Consider the following 23,635-nt stretch of genomic DNA (forward strand, 5'->3'; position numbering starts at 1 on the left):
TATATATATATATATATATATATGAAAGAAACACAAATAGAATCACTAAATAACAGAGGAGACAAAGCTCCAAATCAACATCTCTTGCCACCAAATTTAACCTCCAAAGCTGGGAACAGATTACATCAAATTGAGTTGTTGTCTAAAGGGGCCCATGGAAACCCCCAAACAACTCAAGCTATTGTGAAGGACATTGGTTGCTGTCCACAGATGGATGACAATGCTCTGTTGCTGAAGACAACATCTCAGGAACTCATTGAACACTGAGGAAGGTAAACATCAAGCGAGCTAAAACCGTCAAATCTACAATGATGAGCGGTCCACAAAGCACACCAGTCCAAAAGTGGCACCAAACATATGGGAGTAACCAACCACTATCTGAATAGACTTCAGACCCACTCCATGAGATGAAGGCCATGCCTGACACTGCTTGGGTGGCCAAGAACCGGAGACTAGGTCGGCATTGGAAACCTAGCACTGAAGTGACTCCTAATGGCTTCCTGCTGTACTTGTGCATCAGTGTCTTGCTCAGCCATCATCCAAGAAGCCTCCTCTGCAGAAGATGGGAACAAATACAGAGACTCATACTGGACAAAGTGAGAGACTGAGAGACCTTGGAACATCTAGCCCTAAATGGGATGTCCCCATAAAATCCTTCTCTCAGGGCTCAGAGAGGACACAGAGACATTCCCAGAGCCACTAGCAATGGAGGACACTAAGGACACAAAGCCTTCTGGACCCCAAGACGGTGAAATTACCAAGACTGTGGCAGCATGCATGGTCTAAGTAGATGGAGTCCCAGTACTTAAAAGAGAAGTAGACACAAACCCCATCCCTAATTCCAGCTGAAAACCACTCACAAAGGAAAGGTAAGTGTATCCCACAGACTCTCACCGGGCCTACAAACCACACTAAAGGCAGGCCCCATACCCAGCAGCAGATGGCCAACACAAAACAAACTCAAAGGTATTTTTGGAGGTTTTGGTTTCATAATGCTTTGTCTGGACTTTCCTCTGTGTGTGTGTGTGTGTGTGTGTGTATGTGTGTGTGTGTGTGTGTATGTGTGTGTGTGTGTTTTAATCTCACAGTTTTTTGCCATATATATATATATATATATATATATATATACATATAGTATGTATATACAATATATACATATGTCTATTATTAGGGTTTCCAATTTTATGACATTTTTCTATGTGCAAAAGTGTGTGTCTCTGCACGTGTATGTGTTTCTTGTGCTTTTCTTTGGCTCTTTTTTTGCTGATTTGTTTTGTCCTATTCTGATTTTTTTTAAATCCACAGAAGAAGCCAATGCCCCAGAAGCGATCAGCAGACTGCCAGGACAGCAGAAGACAAGAGACTGCTTATTCTCCACCCTGCTCCAGACTCTTTAAAAGTCAAACATTTATGGACAAGTCATTATAACATCCTAGTTCTTGTTAAGGTTTATTTTGACTCACGTGTAGGTTTCTGTGAAGCACCTGTGGGTGCCTATGGAAACCAGAAGAAGATATTGGATTCCTCGGAGCACGAGTTCTGGGTGTTTGTGAGACACCTGACATGGGTCTAGGTAAACGAATTTGGATTCTATAAAAATGCAGTATGTGCTGTTAACTACTGACTCCTTTCTCCAGACCTGTGTCCCTGGGTTTTTAGGATTTATACATACAATAGAAACCTCAATAAGACCACTGACTGTGCAAAGAACACATAGGAGCAATATCATTTGTGTACATTTGGGTGTATGTGCTAACATGTTTGTATGAAAACCACTCTAGCCCCCCAAACTTGAGTGTTCTGGGTGGTCTTCGGGAGCAAGCCCCAAATCTAAGACAGCTGATCATGGCCCTGGTGCTTCTGCATCTTCATCCAAGGCCTCCATCGGTGCTCTGTCAGGGACAAGACCATGACTCAGCCAAAAGATGAGGCACTCTGGGAAAAAGCCACCTGAGTGAGAACTAGCAGAAATTTCTAGGAACAGATTTCGATCCAAGAGATGACTGATGTGGAAATGACCAGTCAGACTGAAAACAGAGTAAATGTAGAGGCTTAAAGAACCAGATGAACATCACAAGCTCTTGGTGAATCTCCAGTTTTATTGTATTTCACAAGAGTAGAAGATGGCAATGGAGGGCAGCCAGGAGGCAGAGGGGAGCGCAGTGGAGGAGGGAGGTCACAGAGAAGGAGGATCCCATGTCAGCTCAGCTGCGAGGACCAGGACAGAGGAAGAGGAGCCAGAGCCTGCTGTCTCTAACTAGGTCAGGTGTCCAGTGGTCACAAAGTGTCTCCCTGGAGCCTGTTGGGTAATGACTACTTCAAAAGAGCCAGACAAACAGAAACAGGACAACCAGACAGTCAGTGGAAGGCCAACATTGGATGCAGCTCCGGGCCAGGGTGCCAGAGAGACCGACCTATACCACACACAGCCTGTCCCCATGTGTGGCCAGATCTCCTGGGAGGCCTTAGAAGGTTTTCAGGACTCACAGGTCATCAACTGGTCATGGGATAGTAGCCACCATTGGGGCAGATGAAAAGTGTGGGAATAAGCAATACAGAAGTCACTGGGGGCTGAGGAGGGAGAGTTGGGTATGGGGCTGAGCCCAGTTGTGGGGAGCAGGACAGCTGGGATCACAACTCTGAGGGTATCAGACCTGCACGTGGGGGACTTTGAAGCATGGGTCAGGTCAGCAGCAGCTGGACTTCTGGCCCGAGGAGAGGCCACAGCAGGCCTGGCGGGAGCAGGCAGGGCGGCAGAGCATGGACACACTGGAGCAGGGCTTGCAGCAGCTGGGCTGGCAGGAGGAGGCACAGCAGGAGGAGGTGGGCACACAGCAGGCAGGTCTGCACACAGGGCTGCAGAGCAGGGACACACTGGAGCAGGGCTTGCAGCAGACAGGCTTGCAGCAGACAGGCACACAGCAGGAGGATTGACAGCAGGAGGGCTGGCAGCTAGACTGCTGGCAGCATGAGGAGGATCCAGAGCAGATGGGTGTGCAGCAGACAGGCTTGCAGCAGACAGGCTTGCAGCAGACAGGCACACAGCAGGAGGATTGACAGCATGAGGTCTGGCAGCTAGACTGCTGGCAGCATGAGGAGGATCCAGAGCAGATGGGTGTGCAGCAGACAGGCTTGCAGCAGACAGGCTTGCAGCAGACAGGCACACAGCAGGAAGACTGACAGCATGAGGGCTGGCAGCATGAGGGTGAGCAGCAGACAGATTGGCAGCAGGGGCTGGATGAACAGCTCACTGGGGTGCAGATGAGGGTCAGGCAGGGGCCTGGGGCACAACAGCTGGGCTGGCAGCAGCTGGACTGGCAGCAGCTGGGCACACAACAGATGGATTGGCAGCAACTAGGCACACAGCAGCTGGGCACACAGCAGCTGGGCTGGCAGCAGCTGGGCTGGCAGCAGCTGGGGGCACAGCAGGTAGGCTCACAGCAGCTCTCTGGGCAGTCATCCACCTGCCAGGAGGAGTTGGTGCAGGCGTCAGAGCAGACAGACATGGTGGAGGCGGCCATGTTAGGCTTGGCTGGAGGAGAGTGAGTTTGTGAGAGAGTGAGTGAGTGTTGAGTGTGAGTGTGTGTGAGCTGTCTGGTGGCAGCATTTATATCCCTGGGCTGCTTGTGTTGTGCCTCAGCTCCTGGCTTCCTTTTCCCTGTTGTTGTTGGGGTCAGCCTGTTGTCTCACTAGTGAGGGGCCATCAACAAATACTGCTGTCTGCTGAGACTGCCCCTGGGGGAAACCCCACAGAGATGACCAGATCTCCTGGGAGGTGGGGATGGCAGCAGCCAGGTGACCTTCTGGAGGTGGCAGCCACTGTCCTATCTCTGAAGTCTTAGTCCTTGAGGCAGCTTCTGAAGCTGGGCAGAGATGGAGGGAGGACAGCCCAGGGGTGGGATAAGAAGATGGTGGCATGTGCTCCTCCACTGTCCTGTAGGACTTGATGTCTAGGGCTGTCCCTTCTGTCAGTGAGAACTCAAGGATCCCTTGGTGCCTTGGCGGGCCTGATAGAGTCAATGAGAGCAAGAGGGTGAAGGCTTCTGTCACATTTCAAGTTGAATTTGAACTTCTCTGGAGCCTCTGACAGTTTCCATGACATTCATGGGTCTTTGTGTCTTCTGAGCTCTGGCAGTTTCTCCTGTACCCAGGTCCTCAGAGCTCCTGTTGCCCCAGGGACACAGCCATCTCAGTCCCTCAACACAACTCTGCTGGAGACTCGGGCACACTGAGGACAATGTATTAACTGGAGCCCGTCTTTCCCACCTACTCATGCTCAGCCCTGCTCCAAGCCTTGGGGACACCCTGGGTTCTGGTCACTTATCATCTCATGGTCCCTGTACTCTGTCACTTTTCTGAGGTCAAGGACACATCCTTTGGGGATACTCGGAGCTTCAGAGTCTCCTAACAGCTTCTGCCTCTATCATCAGACACTGTCTGGGGTGGGTGAGTGGGTGGCTGGGCTTGGAATATCTGTGGATCTAATGGCGGAGAGAGATGGTGTGTTAGGGTCCTCCATACAGTCAGACGGAGAGGTTTAATTTCAACCAAAGCCTGTGACTCACCAGATTGATTGAAAGACAATAACTTGCACACCCAAGGAGCTCTGTGGAGGAGACAGTGCCACTTGGTAGATCCTCAGGAGGAATTGTTACAAGGAGAAAGCTATGTCTAATCCAGAGGAAGATTTTTTGTTTGTTTGTTTTGAGACAGGGTTTCTCTGTGTAGTTTTGGTGCCATTCCTGGATCTCACTCTGTAGACCAGGCTGTCCTTGAATTCAAAAATTCCACCTGGTTCTGCCTCCCGAGTTCTGGGATTAAAGACGTTCTCCACCATCACTGGTCTCAGGGGAAGATTTTGAAAACTTCCATGGGAATCCCGAGGGGAGCAATGAGAAGCTGTGGCAGACTCCTGAAGACCAGAGGCCGTGGGACAACTACAGACACAGCAAAACCAGAATCTAAGGCAATATAGACCCATCCCGATTAGTAAAATAAAGAGACTTTGCTGTCCGCAGGACTGTCACTGGGACAGAGTGGCAGCCTACAGAATGGAAAGACTTTTAGCAGCTGCACATCTGATATGGGGCCAATGTCTAAAATACAGAATAAATTTTTAAAAAATGAGCATGAAGAAAACAACACAATTAAAATGGGGTACATGACTAAGCAGAGAGTTCTAGAGGATAAAACACATAAGGCTGAAAAACATTTAGAGAAAAGTTCAGCCTCCTTAGTCATCAGAGGAATGTCAATCAAACTACTCTGAGATATCATCTTACTCCCATCAGAATGGCCAAGGTCAATAAAACCGATGATAGCTCGTGCTGGTGAGAATGTGGGGGAAGGGAACCTCACTTATTGCTGGGGTGCATGAAAACTTGTACAGCCACTATGGAAGTCAGTGTGGCAGTTCCTCAGGAAGCTGGAAATCAATCGACCTCAAGATCCAGCTGTACCTCTCTTGGGCATGTACCCAAAGGACTCTACATTTTACTACAGAGACACTTGCTCATCCATGTTCATTGCTGCTCTGTTCATAACAGTCAGAAGTGGAACAGCTCTGATGTCTCTCAGAGGATGAATGTGTAAAGAAAATGTGGTCCATTTACACAATGGAATGTTACTCAGCTGTTCAAAGATGAAACCACAAAATTTGCAGGTTAACTGATGGAGATGGGGGAAAAATTATCCTAACTGAGGTGATCCAGAACCAAAATACATGTATGGTACGTATTTGCTTATATGTGGACGTTAGCTGTTAAGTCTTCAAAAGCACCCTATAATCCATAAAACCACAGGGGTTAGTTATAGAGAAAAGTACTAGAGAGAAGGATTTCCCAAAGAAGGGAAAATAGAATATATAGTTATGGAAGGAAAAGATGGGGCTAGAATGGGAGAATTAAACAGAGAAGGAAACAGAAGGGGAGTGAGGGAGACACACACACACACACACACACACACACACACACACACACACACACACATATATATATATATATGAAAGAAATACAAATAGAATCACTAAATAACCGAGGAGACAAAGCTCCAAATCAACATATCTTGCCACCAAATTAAACCTGCAAAGCTGGGAACAGATTACATTAAATTGTGTTGTTGGCTAAAGGGGCCCATGGAAACCCCCAAACAACTCAAGCTATTGTGAAGGCCATTGGTTGCTGTCTACAGATGGATGACAAGGCTCTGTTGCTGAAGACAACACCTCAGAACACTGAGGAAGGTAAACATCAAGCTAGCTAAAACCTTCAAATCTACAATGCTGATCAGTCCACAAAGCACACCAGTCCAAAAGTGGCACCCAACTCGTGGGAGTAACCAACCACTATCTGAATAGACTTCAGACCCAATCCATGAGATAAACCCACATCTGCAACTGCTTGGGTGGCCAAGAACCTGAGATCTGGTCAGCCATGGAAACCTAGCACTGAAGTGACTCCTAATGGCTTCCTGCTGAACTTGTGCATCAGTGTCTTGCTCAGCCATCATCCAAGAAGCCTCCTCTGCAGAAGATGGGAACAAATACAGAGACTCAAACTGGACAATGTGAGAGACTGAGAGACCTTGGAGCACCCTGCCCTAAATGGGATGTCCCCATAAATTCCTTCTCTCAGGGTTCAGAGAGGACTCAGAGACATTCCCAGAGCCACTGGCGATGGAGGACACTAAGGACACAGAGCATTCTGGACCCCAAGACGGTGAAATTACAAAGACTGTGGCAGCATGCACGGTCTAAGTCAAAGGGGGTTCCCAGTACTGAAGGAGAACTGGACACAAACCCCATCCCTAATTCCAGTTGAGAACCACTCACAAAGGAAAGGTAAGTGTATCCCACAGAGTCTCACCGGGCCTACAAACCACACTAAGGGGCAGGCCCCATGCCAAGCAGCAGATGGCCAACACAAAAGTATTTTTGGAGGTTTTGCTTTCATAATGCTTTGTCTGGACTTGTGTGTGTGTGTGTGTGTGTGTGTGTGTGTGTGTGTGTGTGTGTGTATGTGTGTGTTTTAATCTCACAGTTTTTTGCCATATATATATATATACATATAGTATGTATATACAATATATACATATGTCTATTATTAGGGTTTCCAATTTTATGACATTTCTCTATGTGCAAAAGTGTGTGTCTCTGCACGTGTATGTGTTTCTTGTGCTTTTCTTTGGCTCTTTTTTTGCTGATTTGTTTTGTCCTATTCTGATTTTTTTTTTTTTTTGGTTTTCCGAGACAGGGTTTCTCTGTGTAGCTTTGCGCCTTTCCTGGGACTCACTTGGTAGCCCAGGCTGGCCTCGAACTCACAGAGATCCACCTGACTCTGCCTCCCGAGTGCTGGGATTAAAGGCGTGCGCCACCACCGCCCGGCCCTATTCTGATTTTTTTTAATGCACAGGAGAAGCCAATGCCCCAGAAGCGATCAGCAGACTGCCAGGACAGCAGAAGACAAGAGACTGCTTAGTCTCCACCCTGCTCCTTACTCTTTAAAAGCCAAACATTTATGGACAAGTCATTATAACATCCTAGTTCTTGTTAAGGTTTATTTTGACTCACGTGTAGGTTTCTGTGAAGCACCTGTGGGTGCCTATGGAAACCAGAAGAAGATATTGGATTCCTCGGAGCACGAGTTCTGGGTGTTTGTGAGACACCTGACATGGGTCTAGGTAAACGAATTTGGATTCTATAAAAATGCAGTATGTGCTGTTAACTACTGACTCCTTTCTCCAGACCTGTGTCCCTGGGTTTTTAGGATTTATAGTTACAATAGAAACCTCAATAAGACCACTGACTGTGCAAAGAACACATAGGAGCAAGATCATTTGTGTACCTTTGTGTGTATGTGCTAACATGTTTGTATGAAAACCACTCTAGCCCTCCAAACTTGAGTGTTCTGGGTGGTCTTTGGGAGCAAGCCCCAAATCTAAGACAGCTGATCGTGGCCCTGGTGCTTCTGCATCTTCATCCAAGGCCTCCATCGGTGCTCTGTCAGGGACAAGACCACGACTCAGCCAAAAGATGAGGCACTCTGGGAAAAAGCCACCAGAGTGAGAACTAGCAGAAATTTCTAGGAACAGATTTCGATCCAAGAGATGACTGATGTGCAAATGACCAGTCAGACTGGAAACAGAGTAAATGTAGAAGCTTAAAGAACCAGATGAACATCACAAGCTCTTGGTGAATCTCCAGTTTTATTGTATTTCACAAGAGTAGAAGATGGCAATGGAGGGCATCCAGGAGGCAGAGGGGAGCACAGTGGAGGAGGGAGGTCACAGAGAAGGAGGATCCCATGTCAGCTCAGCTCCGAGGACCAGGACAGGGGAAGAGGAACCAGAACCTGCTGTCTCTAACTAGGTCAGGTGTCCAGTGGTCACAAAGTGTCTCCCTGGAGCCTGTTGGGTAATGACTACTTCAAAAGAGCCACACAAACAGAAACAAGACAACCAGACAGTCAGTGGAAGGCCAATATTGGATGCAGCTCCGGGCCAGGGTGCCAGAGAGACCGACCTATACCACACACAGCCTGTCCCCATGGGTGGCCATATTCTCCTGGGAGGCCTTAGAAGGTTTTCAGGACTCACAGGTCATCAACTGGTCATGGGATAGTAGCCACCATCAGGGCAGATGAAAAGTGTGGGAATAAGCAATACAGAAGTCACTGGGGGCTGAGGAGGGAGAGCTGGGTATGAGGCTGAGCCCAGTTGTGGGAAGCAGGGTGGCTGGGATCACAACTCTGAGGGTATCAGACCTGCACGTGGGGGACTTTGAAGCATGGGTCAGGTCAGCAGCAGCTGGATTTCTGGCATGAGGAGAGGCCACAGCAGGCCTGGCGGGAGCAGGCAGGGCGGCAGAGCAGGGACACACTGGAGCAGGGCTTGCAGCAGACAGGCTTGCAGCAGACAGGCACACAGCAGGAAGACTGACAGCATGAGGGTGTGCAGCAGGCAGATTGGCAGCATGAGGAGGATCCAGAGCAGATGGGTGTGCAGCAGACAGGCTTGCAGCAGACAGGCTTGCAGCAGACAGGCTTGGAGCAGACAGGCTTGCAGCAGACAGGCACACAGCAGGAGGATTGACAGCATGAGGGCTGGCAGCATGAGGGTGAGCAGCAGACAGATTGGCAGCAGGGGCTGGATGAACAGCTCACTGGGGTACAGAGGAGGGTCAGGCAGGGGCCTGGGGCACAACAGCTGGGCTGGCAGCAGCTGGACTGGCAGCAGCTGGACTGGCAGCAGCTGGGCACACAGCAGCTGGACTGGCAGCACCTGGGCACACAACAGATGGATTGGCAGCAACTGGGCACACAGCAGCTGGGCACACAACAGCTAGGCTGGCAGCAGCTGGGCACACAGCAGCTGGGCACACAACAGCTGGGCTGGCAGCAGCTGGGCTGGCAGCAGCTGGGGGCACAGCAGGTAGGCTCACAGCAGCTCTCTGGGCAGTCGTCCACCTGCCAGGAGGAGTTGGTGCAGGCGTCAGAGCAGACAGACATGGTGGAGGCGGCCATGGCGGGGTTGGCTGGAGGAGACTGAGTTTGTGAGAGAGTGTGTGAGTGTTGAGTGTGAGTGTGTGTGAGCTGTCTGGTGGCAGCATTTATACCCCTGGGCCGCTTGTGTTGTGCCTCAGCTCCTGGCTTCCTTTTCCCTGTCTGTGTTTGGGGTCAGCCTGTTGTCTCACTAGTGAGGGGCCATCAACAAATACTGCTGTCTGCTGAGACTGCCCCTGGGGGAAACCCCACAGAGATGACCAGATCTCCTGGGAGGTGGGGATGGCAGCAGCCAGGTGACCTTCTGGAGGTGGCAGCCACTGTCCTATCTCTGAAGTCTTAGTCCTTAGGCAGCTTCTGAAGCTGGGCAGAGGTGGAGGGAGGACAGCCCAGGGGTGGGATAAGAAGATGGTGGCATGTGCCCCTCAACTGTCCTGTAGGACTTGATGTCTAGGGGTGTCCCTTCTGTCAGTGAGAACTCAAGGATCCCTTGATGCCTTGGCAGACTTGATAGAGTCAATGAGGCCAAGCAGGTGAAGGCTTCTGTCACATTTCAAGTTGAAGTTTAATTTCTCTGGGTCCTCTGACAGTGCCCATGACACTCATAGGCCTTTGTGTCTTCTGATCTCTGGCAGTTTCTCCTGTACCCAGGTCCTCAGAGCTCCCGTTGCCCCAGAGACACAGCCAACAGCTTGTTAATATTATTTTTATTCATATGTATTTGTCTGTGTAATACACGTGGTGTCTGGAAACCAAAATAGGATAAATGGATCCTTCAGAGCCAGAGTTACAGACGGATGTGAGACACCTGACCTTGGTCCTGGGAAACAAATTTGGGTCCTCTGAAAGATCAGTAAATGCTGTTAACCCCTGACCCATTTCTCCAGGTCTGTGTTCTCTTGTGTTTAGGATTTTTAGATACAAAATATACCCCAACAAACTACCAACTTTGCAAAAACAACACATAGGAGCAATATCGTTTGTGTACATTTGTGTGTATGTGTTCATGTGTTTGCACATGTGTGCGCATGTGTGTGGAGGCCTGAGTAGACCTGAGGTCTCTTCTTCCCTGTGCTCTCCACTTTATTCTTTAAGGCAGGGTCTCTCACTGAACCTGCAGTTCACTGAGTCAACAGGCTGACTGGCCAGTGGGCCCAGGGATTCTCCTCCCTGCCCTCCCAGTACTGGGATTACAGACACCCCTTGTCATCCTCAGCTTTTCACATGGCCAGGGATTCAAATTCAGATCCTCATGCTGAGGCGGCAAGTGTTTATCCGCTGAGCCCCCTCCCCAGCCCTGGAAAAACCATTTTCTATCTCACTGGAACTGAGTGAGTACCGATGTCAAGTAGGTTTGAAGTGTGTATAGTTTGGGTTCACTAAAGTGTTTAAAACAGAGGTATAGAGCACGGTTCTCAACCTGTGGGTCTCGACCTTTGGCAAAATGACATTTTCACAGGGTTGCATATCCGATATGCACATTACAATTCATAACAATAGCAAGTCTACAGTTATGAAGTAGCAATGAAAATAAGTTTATGTTTGGGGTCACCATTATAGGACAAACTGCATTAAAGGACCACACCATTAGGAGGTTGAGAACCACTGGTATAGAGCAAAATTCAATAGAAACAAAGAGTCATATCAAGGTAAGTTGAAGACTTTAATACCCTAGTTACAGTAGGAAAACAGTTAGCTGAAGGACTAACAAAAATAGAACAATTGCAAGTCAACAAAATGCAGCGTATCCCGGCAAGGTCTCCTCATAGCAGCCGAGCATGTACGCTGCTGATGTAGGGGTATGGGCAGTATGGGGGTAGGTGTGAGTGGTCAGGGTGGTGTCAGTGTGTGTGTGTGTGGTGTAGATGTGCGTGGTGTAGATCTGGGTGGTGTAGGTATGTGTGGTGATGGTGTGGGTGGTGTGGGTAGTGATGGTGTGGGTGGTGATGGTGGGTGGTGTAGGTATGTGTGTTGATGGTATGTGTCGTGATGGTGTGGGTGGTGATGGTGTGGGTGGTGTGGGTAGTGATGGTGTGGGTGGTGATGGTGGGTGGTGTAGGTATGTGTGTTGATGGTATGTGTGTCGTGATGGTGTGGGTGGTGATGGTGTGGGTGGTGTAGGTGGTGATGGTGTGGGTGGTGATGGTGTGGGTGGTGTAGGTGGTGATGGTGTGGGTGGTATAGGTGGTGATGGTATGTGTCATGATGGTGTGAGTGGTGATGGTATGGGTGGAGATGGTGTGGATGGTGATGGTGTGGGTGGTAATGGTGTGGGTGGTGTCAGTGTGGGTGTGAACAGTGTGGGTGGTGATGGTATGGGTGGTGATGGTGGGTGGTGTAGGTATGTGTGGTGATGGTGTGTGTGGTGTAGGTGTGGGTGGTGTCAGTGTGGATGGTGATGGTGTGGGTGTTGTCAGTGTCGGTGTGAACAGTGTGGGTAGTGATGGTGTGGGTGGCAATGGTTGGTGGTGTAGATATGGATGGTGTAGGTACGTGTGGTGATGGTGTGGGTGGTGATGATGGGTAGTGTAGGTATGGGTGGTGTGGGTGGTGATATTGTGGATGGTGATGGTGTGGGTGGTGATGGTGTGGTTGGTGATGGTGTGGGTGGTAATGGTGTGGGTGTGTGGATGGGGTGAGTGGTATAGGTATGGGTGGTGTAGGTGTGGGTGGTGTGGATGGTGATGGTGTGGGTGGTATCAGTGTGGGTGGTGATGATGTGGGTGGTGTAGGTGTGAGTGTGCAGATGGTGTGAATAGTAATGGTGTGGGCAGTGTAGGTGTGGGTGGTATAAGTATGGGTGGTGTAGGTGTGGGGGTGATGGTGTGGGTGGTGTCAGTGTGGGTGGTGATGATGTGGGCAATATAGGTGTGGGTGGTGTCAGTGTGGGTGGTGATGATGTGGGCAGTATAGGTGTGGGTGGTGATGGTGTGGGTGGTGATGGTGTGGGTGGTGATGGTGTGGGTGGTGATGGTGTGGGTGGTGATGGTGTGGGTGGTGTAGGTGTGGCTGGTGTCAGTGTAGGCATGGGTGGTGGGGGTGGCATGGGCACAGATAGTGTGTTTGTGTGGAGCTCTGTCTACACAGAGCACATGTGGGTCATGAAGCTAACCTGAGGAAAGAAACCACACAGAGCATGAGCTCAGGCAAGAAGAGAACAAAATTACAAATCAATGATAGAAAAAAATACCAGAAAACATAGGAATAAGTGAAAACGAATAGCATAGCCCTTAAATAACCAAGCGGCCATAGGAGAGGATAAGAGCGACACTGTAAACTAGGCTGAGATGAAGGAAAACAGAACCCTCCTTGCTCTGACAGGACACCTGGGAAGAACAAACTTTATCTCTGCTCAGAGTCTGAGGACACAGTCCCTCACGGCAGGGGAGGCATGGTGCCTGGAGCCTGGGGCAGCTGCTGTATCACTCCTCAGTGAGCAAGCAAAGAGCGAGGCACACACGTGCTCAGGTCACTTCCTCTTCGTTACTTATTCCACGACTCCAGCTTGTGGTTTGGTGCCCCCCACATCCATGGAGTATCAGTCAATCCTCTCTGGAAATACCTTCACCGACATGCTCAGAAGTGTCCCCAGGTGATTCCAGTTCCTGTCAGGTTGACACTGGGCATCAGCCATCACAGTGCAGACTCAGCAGAAGCCCTGCCATGGGAGAAGCTCACAGCCATGGACACGTGTGCCGAGGAAGCCTCGGGTCAGTTACCTGAGCAGAGCCAATGTATGAGGAGGAAAAAGAAAGACCTAGTAGAGACAGACCAAGAAGAATCCACACCGATGACCCTCAGGACCTCTCCTGAAAACTGGAAAGGGGATGGTACATCTCAAGCCACTCCGAGACAAGTGTTACTCTCAGGCCATCCTCAAAGACAGGCATGCAGACCAGCACCTCTATGACATGGATGAAAATTCCTCAGCAACAGAGTCCAGTGCATAGAAACAGACAGGAGGTGTGGGTCTTCAATTTGTCACACACCCTTGTGCTAAAGGCTTGGCCCCAGCTCATGGTGCTGCTGGGTGGTGGTGGTGCCCATAAGAAGTGGAAGTAAGTCAGCTGTGCCCTTAAAGGGGACCCTGGGACCCTGGTCCTCCTCTCTTTGCTTCCCAGCCACCCAGAGGGAGCAGATTCCTGTTATACTCCCCACCAAAAAATGCAATGACTGTGGAAACAGCCTGGTAGGACCTCAAGAGTCACAGAGTTCCTATGTGACCCAAGAATTCCATCTTTAGATTTGTCCCCAGGAGCGATGAGAGTGACTCCACATAGGACACGAATACTGACAGCAACATCATTTACAAGCCCAAAGTGGAGGCGGCCTAAGCGTCCATCAGCCACTGACCAGAGTCAATGCAACATGGGTAGTGTGTGCACAAAACAGGGGGTTATTCGGCTATGACCAGGGATACAACTGTGGCACATGCCACAACATGAATGAAACCATGATGACATATGCTGAGCAATTAGTCATGAAAGGCTGGATACAATGATCTACTGATGTGAAATGTACAAAACAGATCAGCAGCAGACACTCACAAAGATTTACAGTAAGAGATGAGGCAGAGCCAGGTTTATGAAAGGACACAGAACTTCTTATGTAGTGACCAAATTATCCTGAAATTGATTGCAGAAATCCATGACTACAACAAGAACCATTGAGTTGTGCACACCCATAACTGTATGGGCAGTTACTGAGCTGTGCAAACCTGTGACCATACTAATAATCATCAAGATGTAAACATCAGGAACTATGCTAGTAACCATGGAGATGTGTATGCTCATGACTTTACCAGCCACCATGGAGCTGTGCAAGCCTGTGACCATACCAACAGCCATCAAGCTATACATATCTGGGTTCACACCAGTAACCATGGGCAGTGCACATTCATGACTGCATCAGCAACCATTGAGCTATGCAGAGTCTTGGCTAGACCAACAACTATCAGGCCCCCCAAACCAGTGACTGTGCCAACAATTGATCTGCACATCTGCCACTATAGCAACAACCACTGGGCTGTGAGAATCAATGGCTATAACAACTACAAGCGGCTCACACTCAAGACTATACTAACAGACATTGGGACATGTCATTCCTTGGCTATAGCAACAACCATTGGGTTGTGCAAACTCTTGACTCTACCAACAATAATCAGGCTTTGAAAAACTTACGCCTATATCAACAACCATCAGGCCACACAAACCTGCACATATAACAACCACTGGGCAGTGTAAATTTGTGACTATACCAACAACCACTGGGCCATGCAACCTGTGGTGATACCAACAACCGTCAGGCCACACAAACCATGACTATACCAACAACCATCAGGCTGTGCAAAACTGTGACTAAAACCCACAACCATCAGGTTGTACAAGCTTATGATTGTTCCAGCAACCGTTGAGTCACACAAACCCATGGCTACACCATTCACCACTGGGCCACACAGTTCCTTGACTACTCACCAACCATCGGCTGTGCAAACCCATGCATGTATCAACAACCCCCCACTGGGCAGTGCAAACCTGTGATAGTACCAACAACCATCAGGCCTAAGGTTGCACAGACAGAGCCCTGCACACCACCAGGGATGGGGCTGTGATGTGGGCAAGGCAGGCCCTCCAGACCCCAGGTTCCTGTAAACTTTGCCAAGCAGCTTACTGTGGCCTGGATAAGCACAGCGCTCTGTGGGTACTGATACTGGGAACGTCAGTAAAGAAAATCAAGAAGGAAAACCACCCTTACAAGAAGAAAAACTGCCACTGACCTTGGGTGGAAGGTTGGGAACTCTCAAGGTGACAACAATGGAGAATTCTTCAGGGAAGAGGTCACAGCTGGAGAAGATTCTAGAGGCAGGGAAGCTCAGGGTACGAGGCTCGGTGGCTGAGAACTGGAGGCCCCGCACACCCTCGGCCTGTACCATCCGGATCCCACTTGTAGCACCATTCAAAGGGACCACCTCTGCCAGGATGTCCAGGGGACGGAGGTCTGTGGCAAAGACATGACGGGGGTAGGGGTTAGGTAATGGTTGTGCAACACCACAGCCATGATGGCTCATTGACAACGTCTGCGTATTTCCAGATTTTACATCACGAAAGCTGTCAGAGTCACACTACAGCCATGGTGTCAAGGTGTGAATGCCAAACCCAGTAAAAAAAAAGCAGTGAATCTGGGATAGCATACTGGAGCAGGCCTCCTGCGTGGCTGACAAATCACAAGAAGCAGTCACAATGGGCAGTGCTGTGGCTGTAGGTTGACCCAGAGGAGCCCATTACCTCATACAAAAAACATCTCTGAGGACATCTCCCAAGCCACTGCCCTGCAGCCAGTAATGGACATTGTGCTTGCTAACATGCTCATGGCCGGGGCGTGTTTTAAAACACCCCACATAACCCTCACTGTGCCTTTGAAAATGTCCCCTTGCCTCAGCCTTCTTGAGCTCGCCCACAGTTTAGCATGGTGTGTGTCCCCTTCTGTTGCTGCTCTTTGGAGACATGCACGGTTCGCGTGTTACTCAGGTTGACAATATGTGCCTCCTTAGCCCTGGGAGCAGTGGGTCGTGGCTATCCCTGTTTTTCCGGTGAGGAAATGGAGGCGTCTAGCATCAACACTGGTTCTGCCTCCCTGTTGCCTCAGCTTCTGCTGAGCTTTGCATACATGAGTGAGAGTGACCACTGAAGGGCATGCTCCCCATGGTAGCCAAGTTCAGTCAACAGCCGACACTGTGCTGAGACAGAGTTCTGTCCCTAAGGATGGGGAGCATCAGGCCAGAATTCCCAGATCACTGTTGGTGGGAGGGCCTCCTCCATCTCCCTTCAGCTTTAGGGATGAGAGGTAGCTCCTGGGAGAGGCTCTGCTTCCTAGTTCAGTATCACTAGCGATAGAATCAACCATCTGGCCTGGCCTTCACTGGTCATGGAGAACTTTGGTGCTGAAAGAGAGCCTTTGGGACTACACAACTGGGTCCCAGGAAGAGGTCATGAGGTGAGCCAGATAGGTTGGCTGTGTCCAGAAGAACCAATAAAGGAGGTGTGTGGGGAGGAGAAAAAGAAAGCTGTGGGCCTGGATTCCTGGCAGAGAATGAAGATCCTCAGGAGAGTGTTAGCGTGTCACACTAGCAACAGAGAGAAGGGAAAATGCACCACATCCAAAGGCCTATGCAGGAGCCCGAGATTGGCCAACCCTCAGAAGCAATCAACATGATAATGATTTAGGACCTTTTCCATGGTCTTCATGACCTCCTGAGTCTGTCAGTATAAAATAAAAATAAAAATAAATCTTTTAATAAATAAATAAATAAAAATCTTTTAAAAGTAACAAAGGAGACCCTGAGATCCCCTCTACATATGCATAAAAGGAGTTCACATGCTGCTGGATGGTGGTGGTTGTGCATGCCTTTAATCCCAGCATTGGGGAGGCAGAGCCAGGCGGATCTCTGTGAGTTCAAGGTCAGCCTGGTCTACAGAGCAAGATGCAGGACAGGCACCAAAACTACACAGAGAAACCCTGTCTCAAAAAAAAAAAAAAAAAAAGAAGTTCACAGAATCCAACCTCTTTTCCCAGTGAAATCTCTTAGCCACAGACAAGAACTTTTAGGCCAGACAAGGCCAGTCTAGATGACCTAGCACTGCAATGAGGATACCACGGTTTGCTCCTTGTCCCTAAGGCCTGGGTTGAAGGCCTGGTCCCCAGATGAGGGTACTATAGGAGGTAGGGGCTAATGGGAGGAAGCTAGCTCCCTGGGAGCATGCTCTTGAAGAGGTCCTGAGACTCAAGACCATTTTTCCTTGCTTCCTGGTTGCCATGAGATGAGCAGCTTCTCCACATGTTGCCACCATGATGTGTGTCTCACCACAGGCACAATGTGCCAGGGCTGGCCCGTCATGCACTGAATTTTGTAAAAACGGGAGCCAAAATAGACCTTTCCTTTTTCTAAGTTAATGACCTCAGAAATGTCATCACAGCCTCGGCAGGACAGCCAACTCGCAAAGGAAACACTAGGTGCCAATGCCCTCTGCAGTCACACAGAACCTCCCAGGACACTTCCCGGGAGGCCCAGGAATCATCACACCCACAGCAGAGCACACGGAACATGGGGCCTTGGTTTCTTTTTCTTCCCTCCCCCCGGAACTGAGGACTGAACCCAGGGCCTTGCGCTTGCTAGGCAAGTGCTCTACCACTGAGATAAATCCCCAACCTGGGGCCTTGGTTTCTAAACACCTCCTGCAGGAGAGCAGCTGAGCTGGGAGTAAAACAGAGCATGAGATGAGCCTGGACCAGACAGAGGGTGGTCAGCAGGGGAGAAGGCAAGAAGAGCCCAGAGCAAGCCAGTGGCCAACTGAGGTAAAATAAATCAGGAACCAATGAAGAAAGAGAAGAGAGGTGGGTCTAGTCTCAGACATAGCTCAGCAAAATGTACAGTGATTGGGCAGATAGGCTGAAGGCAGAGCCCACAGAATTGTGGTAACCAGACAGGGGATAGAGCTCTAGGGGAGTAGAAATGATGGATGGATGGTTACATAAAACTGGCTGTTGGAAGTTTCCAAGAAACTCCTGGCAAATGTTAGCCACAGAGGGGAAACAGTGGCTTGACCAGCAGAGGCTTATCTGCATGGCTCCCATGGGCCACACTGTGCACTGAGCTGTGGCCCCGGACGAGCCCCCATTTGACTGGGAGAAATGCGAGTGGCCCATGAGTGGTGTTTTACAAGACAAGCAAGCCATCTTCTCCAGAGTCAAGATCACAGGAAGGAAGGGCTGAAGGCCATGAGGCCATTCCCAAGCAGTGTGACACTGATGCCAACTGCTGGTTCCCAGTAAAGCCAGTCCTGGGGGAAAGCAATGGGCCAGTGGAAACATCTGGATTAGGTGATGAGCTTGGGCGTATGCTGGTTTGCTCCCAAGAAGGAGTTCCAGATGGCCTGAAACATGCCCTTCAAGAGATGCTGGGTATGAGGTCTTGGACCTGCACGTGTGACTGTATTGGAAAGCAGTGTCGTTGTAGATGACCGAGTCACTAGGTGGGCTACAATCCAACTTACGGATATAAAAAGGGATAATTTGGACTCAACCCACAGGGAGAAAACAGATGTCTGGGAATAAGCTAGGGAGCCAACAATGCTGGCAGCCTTAGGAGCTGGGTGACCTGGCAGTTCTCTTGGCTCAGGTCAACCAGCACTGACACCGGAGATGGACTTCAGTCTCCATGGTAACATCTCAGGTAGCCATATAGTTGGGGTACTTGGCTGCACAGCTTGCGGAATTTGACACGTCCCTGAAGAAACATCAGAGTTTCTCCATCCAGAAACTCCACTGACCATCACTAACCACCACAGAAGTGCAGAGTCCTGCTCCAGCCCGTGAGGCCCAGGGCCAGGAGTGATCCATGTCCCTCCATCAGTACTTCAGACCAGTCCTGCCTTACCTGCAAACAACCCAGGAAGAAAGCCCATGTGATCCACATGAAACACAACTTGTTATGAGACTAAACAAAAGGCGAGGCACTAGCCAACGTGAGCAGCAAAGTGAGAAATAAAAACAGGAACAAGGCAATAGCAACCAGGAAGCAGTGGTCATGGGCTGCGCCAGTAGTAGCAGCCAGGGAGGAGTATATAAGGCCAATGTATCCTACTCCTGACACACACACTCACACATTCACTCAACACTCACTCACCCTCCCCCCGCAACAACCCCGCCATGGCCGCCTCCACCATGTCTGTCTGCTCTGACGCCTGCACCAACTCCTCCTGGCAGGTGGATGACTGCCCAGAGAGCTGCTGTGAGCCTACCTGCTGTGCCCCCAGCTGCTGCCAGTCCAGCTGCTGCCAGCCCAGCTGCTGCCAGCCCAGCTGCTGTGTGCCCAGTTGCTGCCAGTCCAGCTGCTGCCAGCCCAGCTGCTGTGTCCCAAGCTGCTGTCAGCCCAGCTGCTGCACCCCAGCCTCCTGCCTGACCCTCATCTGCACCCCAGTGAGCTGTGTGTCCAGCCCCTGCTGCCAATCTGTCTGCTGCACACCCTCATGCTGCCAGCAGTCTAGCTGCCAGCCAGCTTGCTGCACCTGCTCTCCCTGTTGTGTGACCCTTTGTTGCAAGCCTGTCTGCTGCACACCCATCTGTTCTGGATCCTCATGCTGCCAGCAGTCTAGCTGCCAGCCCTCATGCTGTCAATCCTCCTGCTGTGTGCCTGTCTGCTGCAAGCCTGTCTGCTGCAAGCCTGTCTGCTGCAAGCCTGTCTGCTGCAAGCCCTGCTCCAGTGTGTCCCTGCTCTGCAGCCCTGTGTGCAGACCTGCCTGCTGTGTGCCCACCTCCTCCTGCTGTGCCTCCTCCTGCCAGCCCAGCTGCTGCAAGCCCTGCTCCAGTGTGTCCCTGCTCTGCTGCCCTGCCTGTTCCCGCCAGGCCTGCTGTGGCCTCTCCTCGGGCCAGAAGTCCAGCTGCTGATGGGCCTGTTCCTGGTGCCAGCTGGCTCAGGTCCCTCCCTGTGGCCCCTCTCAGCTCTATCAGTCTGATTCTGATCTGGAATAGACAGTCCCCCAGGATGGATCCCCAACCTGTCCTTTGTGACTTGACCTCTCCCCCTCCTACTTCCCAGGAGGCCTGCTGATCCTCTGGGTCACTGTCCTTCCCCCTGTCCCTCTGCCCTGGTTATCTGACCCTGACATCAGCTTGTCAGAGCCTGTGGCTTCAATAAACTTTTAACCACCTGGATTTCCTCTCATGCTCTGGTTCAAGTAAATGTTCGTCTCTTCAGCCAGGAATGTTTCTAGAAGGGACAGTAGCCACCTCCCCTGGTGGAGGGGTCACAGTGAGACTTGGGGCCCCTCTCCCAATATTCAATCTTCTCTGACTCCTATGGGTAGCTAGTTACCCACAGGGATTCAGCAGTCCACTACAGGCCATCCCCATCAACTGCTCCTCTTTATTTCTCTAGAATCACACAAGCAAAGCCACACTCATGACTCCAGGCACTGTGGCCCCTGGCCTGGGCTGCCTTGTGAGTTCTGCCTACCAGACAATTCTCCATAGGATACATAGAGAGGGACACAAGAGATTTCATCTGGAAACAAAATCATTGTGGGGAAGAAGGGGGATACACAGGACCAGGCACTGCCCAGTACCCTCTACTGGGACATTGAGACATAGGGACACAAGAACATAGTCTTCTCTCTATAGGCTACATTGGGTCTCACTCACAAAGGGCCATGGATTATAAGCTCTCTATGATGTGGAGAAGACATGGGCTACAATGGGTGCGCAGATGTGTGAGCAACATGTCAAGACCTGGAAACTTCCAGCTGAGCCACAGTGAGGGGCTATGGCAGAGGCCAGAGATATCATAATCAGCTGACCATTATCCCCAAAGAAGCAAGGATACCAATGCCCATGTCCCCATCCCACCTTGCACACCACTGACTGGGCCCTGACTTCCCTCTCTGAGTCCTTCTTGTCCCTCCATCCTGCATCCATCTGTACCCAGAGCCCCCCAGGGCATGCTGTTCATCAGAGTCTCAGCCATTTTCCTAGCCTCTTCTCCTTCCCAGCCACTTCCAATTGAGCCTTGCTCTCCCCCCAGCTCAGAGGAACTGTTTCCACCAGCTCCTTCACCCAGCACCCCTCCACCTCCCACATCGGGTACCCCCCACATCCCTGCTTTGGATTACTGAGGATACATGCCCAGACAGCATGTCACACTGTGTGGACATCTGTGCTCAGTTTCCATTGAGTAAATGTTTCGGGTTCTCTCTGTGAAGACTGAGGAAGAGTGTGGCTACCAGGCCTGATGCGCTCGCTCTCCTGTCAGGCAGCTGCCCAGGGCTTCCTCACAGCTTCACCGCTGTCTGTCTCCACCCTCTAACCCACTGTGTTAGCCGCTTTCCTCCATGCTGTGACCAATTATCTGAGAAGAATCAGCTTGATGGAGGCAGGGTTTATCTTGGTTCAGGGTTTGAGGATGCGGTCCACCCTGGCAGGGAAGGGCAGAGCTATGTTCAGCTGTGGCAGCAGGCACATGAGGCTGCCCGCTCACATCTTGGTGGAAGCAGAGAGGTGACAAGAAGTGGGGTCAGGTTATCATCCCCCAAGTGCTGCCCACTAAGGAGCTACTTCCTCCGGACAGTTTCCATCTCCCAAATGTTGGAGCCTGTGGGGATATGGCACATCAAAGCCACGACACTCATGAGGGATTAGTGTCACCTCTACGCAATGTCAGCGCATGCCTCTGTTGGCTTTCTGGAGTGGGCCCCTGCAGGTACCACACCACTGGCATTACCCTGGTGACTGACAGTGTGGGGTATCTTGTGCGGCTGTGGTGAGGTGTCAGTTCGAATCCTCCTGCCTATTTTTCTTAGATCAGATTGTCTGTATTTGGATTATTAAAGTACATGCTCTTCATGACTTCTGGATGTCAAACATATTATTAACATAAATACTGAAAACCTTCTCCCCATGGGTGTCTCAGCTTTTCATTTTCTTCAGTGTTGAGCCTAGCGAAGCCCACTTTACCCTTTATCTTCAGTGACCCTCCCTGAAGGCGGTTGTTTAACTCAGAACCACACAGATTTATTACTAGGCTCCTGCTGAGGGTTGGGTGTGAAATGTCCCCCAGGACTTGGGTGTTTGAACACTCTTCCCTCGCTGGTAGTGCTGTTTAGGGGGGGTACCGGAGTGTCTGGGCTTGAGGCTTGGCAGGGGAGGGCCAGAAGTACAGCTCTTTAAAGATTCTAGTCCCTCATGCTCCCAGCCCAAGCTCCCTGCTTCCTGATTGGCCTACATAAGGAGCAGAGCTGCACTCCCACCGGCCATGACTTCTTCACCCTTGAGCAATGAGCCAGGATAAGCCTGGCTTCCCTCAGGTTGCTTCCCCCAGGTGTTTCCTCACAGTGAGGAGCATGGCTAGCACCCCATGTTTCATTCTGTAACATTTTGAGTCAATTTTTGATGTCCTGAGTTGTTCCAGTTCCTTGCAGATAACTTCCCTGTGTTCACTGGGCCTCCTCAACCAACACCCTACTGAGCACACATGGGTGGGATTCTTCTGGACTCCAGTCAGTCCCCTTTCTCTGTGGTTACTGTTACACCTCACACAGCACACAGTTCAAGTAGTCTTGATTCAAATAATGGGAGTTCTCTGATTCTCTTTGCCTTTTTCAGGTTTGGTTGGCCACTCTGGGTCATCTATGCATCCCAGAAATTTTGGAACCAGCCCATCAAATTTGACAGTAAAGGCTGGCCAGATTTTGACTGAGATTTCATTAAAGCCACAGATCACTTAGGGAGGATCAGACGTTTAACATTATGTCTTTGGGTCCATGAACATGGTATACCTCTCCAGTCAATCATCCGGGATTTCTTTAATCTCTTTCAGAAATATTTCACCATCTTTAGATCTTACATATATTTTTAGTTAATCTGTTACTTACTTTTTTTGAATGTTTTAGTTGATGGTTTGCTTATTTATCTCCAACTCCCATTGCTTTTTTGTTTGTTTTATTATTTTGAGACAGGGTCTTACTATACATCCCTGGCTAGCTTGGAAGTGGCTATGTAGACCAGGATGGCCTTGAAGTCATACAGATCCTCTGACCTCTGTGTCCTGATGGGGAGGTTAAAGGCAGGCATCACACACCCCACTATCTCCTACACTTGATTGCAATTATCTAGAAATATAGTTCATCTCATAAAGTGGTGTGTGTGTGTGGTGTGTGTGTGTGCATATGCGCGCATGCACGTGCACATGCACGCCCATGGGTCTCATCCTCTGTGTTCTCATGCACAGTGAGATTGGTATCATTTCTCCCATAAAGAATGAGAATCTGATTGTGAGGCCTCTTGGAATCCGTGTTTTCTTGGTAATGGGTTTTTACTTAAGACTTTAATCTCTTTGCCTGCTACAGGGATGCTCTGATCTTTTGTTTTTCTCATGTTAGTTTTACAGTCTCTGTCTTTCCAATGACGTGGTTGTTCCCTTTGCACTGCTGGATGTGTCCACGTGAGGCCATTGCCTTCTGCATTGTCCCTTTGGTGTCCACAGACTCTGGGGTGACGACCCTTTCCTTTTCTAATATGGGTCATGTACTTCTTCCTTTTTCTTGACCAGTAAAGCTAGCTAAAAGTGTCCATTTTGTCATCCCGAAATG

At 50.0% G+C, this 23,635-nt stretch overlaps 4 protein-coding genes across 7 annotated transcripts in view; 1 reads left to right on the plus strand and 3 right to left on the minus strand.

Annotated features, from left to right (window-relative positions):
* Tspear (thrombospondin type laminin G domain and EAR repeats) overlaps positions 1-23,635 on the minus strand; it is a 176,804-nt gene that overhangs the window by 61,395 nt on the left and 91,774 nt on the right. Inside the window, exon 2 of the mRNA XM_059281829.1 lies at positions 15,274-15,494. Coding sequence (XP_059137812.1) covers positions 15,274-15,494 — 221 coding nt within the window. The remainder of the gene's footprint in view (positions 1-15,273; positions 15,495-23,635) is intronic.
* LOC131893718 (keratin-associated protein 10-3-like) lies at positions 2,688-3,521 on the minus strand. The gene is made up of 2 exons (XM_059243829.1): positions 3,356-3,521; positions 2,688-3,280 (listed from the first exon to the last, which is right to left on the minus strand). Exons 1-2 carry the CDS (start codon positions 3,519-3,521, stop codon positions 2,688-2,690), a joined length of 759 nt encoding a protein of 252 aa, XP_059099812.1.
* On the minus strand, positions 8,793-9,518 carry LOC131893719 (keratin-associated protein 10-3-like). The gene is made up of 2 exons (XM_059243830.1): positions 9,398-9,518; positions 8,793-9,187 (listed from the first exon to the last, which is right to left on the minus strand). The coding sequence occupies exons 1-2, from the start codon at positions 9,516-9,518 to the stop codon at positions 8,793-8,795; spliced, it is 516 nt and encodes a 171-aa protein (XP_059099813.1).
* Positions 19,203-19,940, plus strand: LOC131926433 (keratin-associated protein 10-2-like). Of its 4 annotated transcripts, none has more exons than XM_059281862.1 (2): positions 19,203-19,682; positions 19,746-19,940. In XM_059281862.1, the coding sequence occupies exons 1-2, from the start codon at positions 19,203-19,205 to the stop codon at positions 19,938-19,940; spliced, it is 675 nt and encodes a 224-aa protein (XP_059137845.1). The 4 variants fall into 4 exon arrangements, with proteins under 4 accessions (XP_059137845.1, XP_059137846.1, XP_059137847.1 ...); XM_059281863.1 differs by having other exon boundaries at positions 19,203-19,368; positions 19,444-19,940; XM_059281864.1 differs by having other exon boundaries at positions 19,203-19,353; positions 19,444-19,940.

This window comes from Peromyscus eremicus, chromosome 16_21 (assembly GCF_949786415.1).
Source record: "Peromyscus eremicus chromosome 16_21, PerEre_H2_v1, whole genome shotgun sequence".
NCBI lineage: Eukaryota > Metazoa > Chordata > Mammalia > Rodentia > Cricetidae > Peromyscus > Peromyscus eremicus.

Excerpts from the sequence above, each read along its gene's own strand:
- LOC131893718 (XM_059243829.1), bottom strand. The coding sequence starts at position 3,521 with ATGGCCGCCTCCACCATGTCTGTCTGCTCTGACGCCTGCACCAACTCC. Across the intron at positions 3,281-3,355 it reads GCCCAGCTGCTGTGTGCCTA|GCCCCTGCCTGACCCTCATC; the intron begins GTTGCTGCCAAT and ends GTTGTGCCCCAG.
- LOC131893719 (XM_059243830.1), bottom strand. The coding sequence starts at position 9,518 with ATGGCCGCCTCCACCATGTCTGTCTGCTCTGACGCCTGCACCAACTCC. Across the intron at positions 9,188-9,397 it reads CCCCAGCTGCTGCCAGCCCA|GCCCCTGCCTGACCCTCCTC; the intron begins GCTGCTGCCAGC and ends GTTGTGCCCCAG.
- LOC131926433 (XM_059281862.1), top strand. The coding sequence starts at position 19,203 with ATGGCCGCCTCCACCATGTCTGTCTGCTCTGACGCCTGCACCAACTCC. Across the intron at positions 19,683-19,745 it reads GCTGTCAATCCTCCTGCTGT|CCCTGCTCCAGTGTGTCCCT; the intron begins GTGCCTGTCTGC and ends GTCTGCTGCAAG.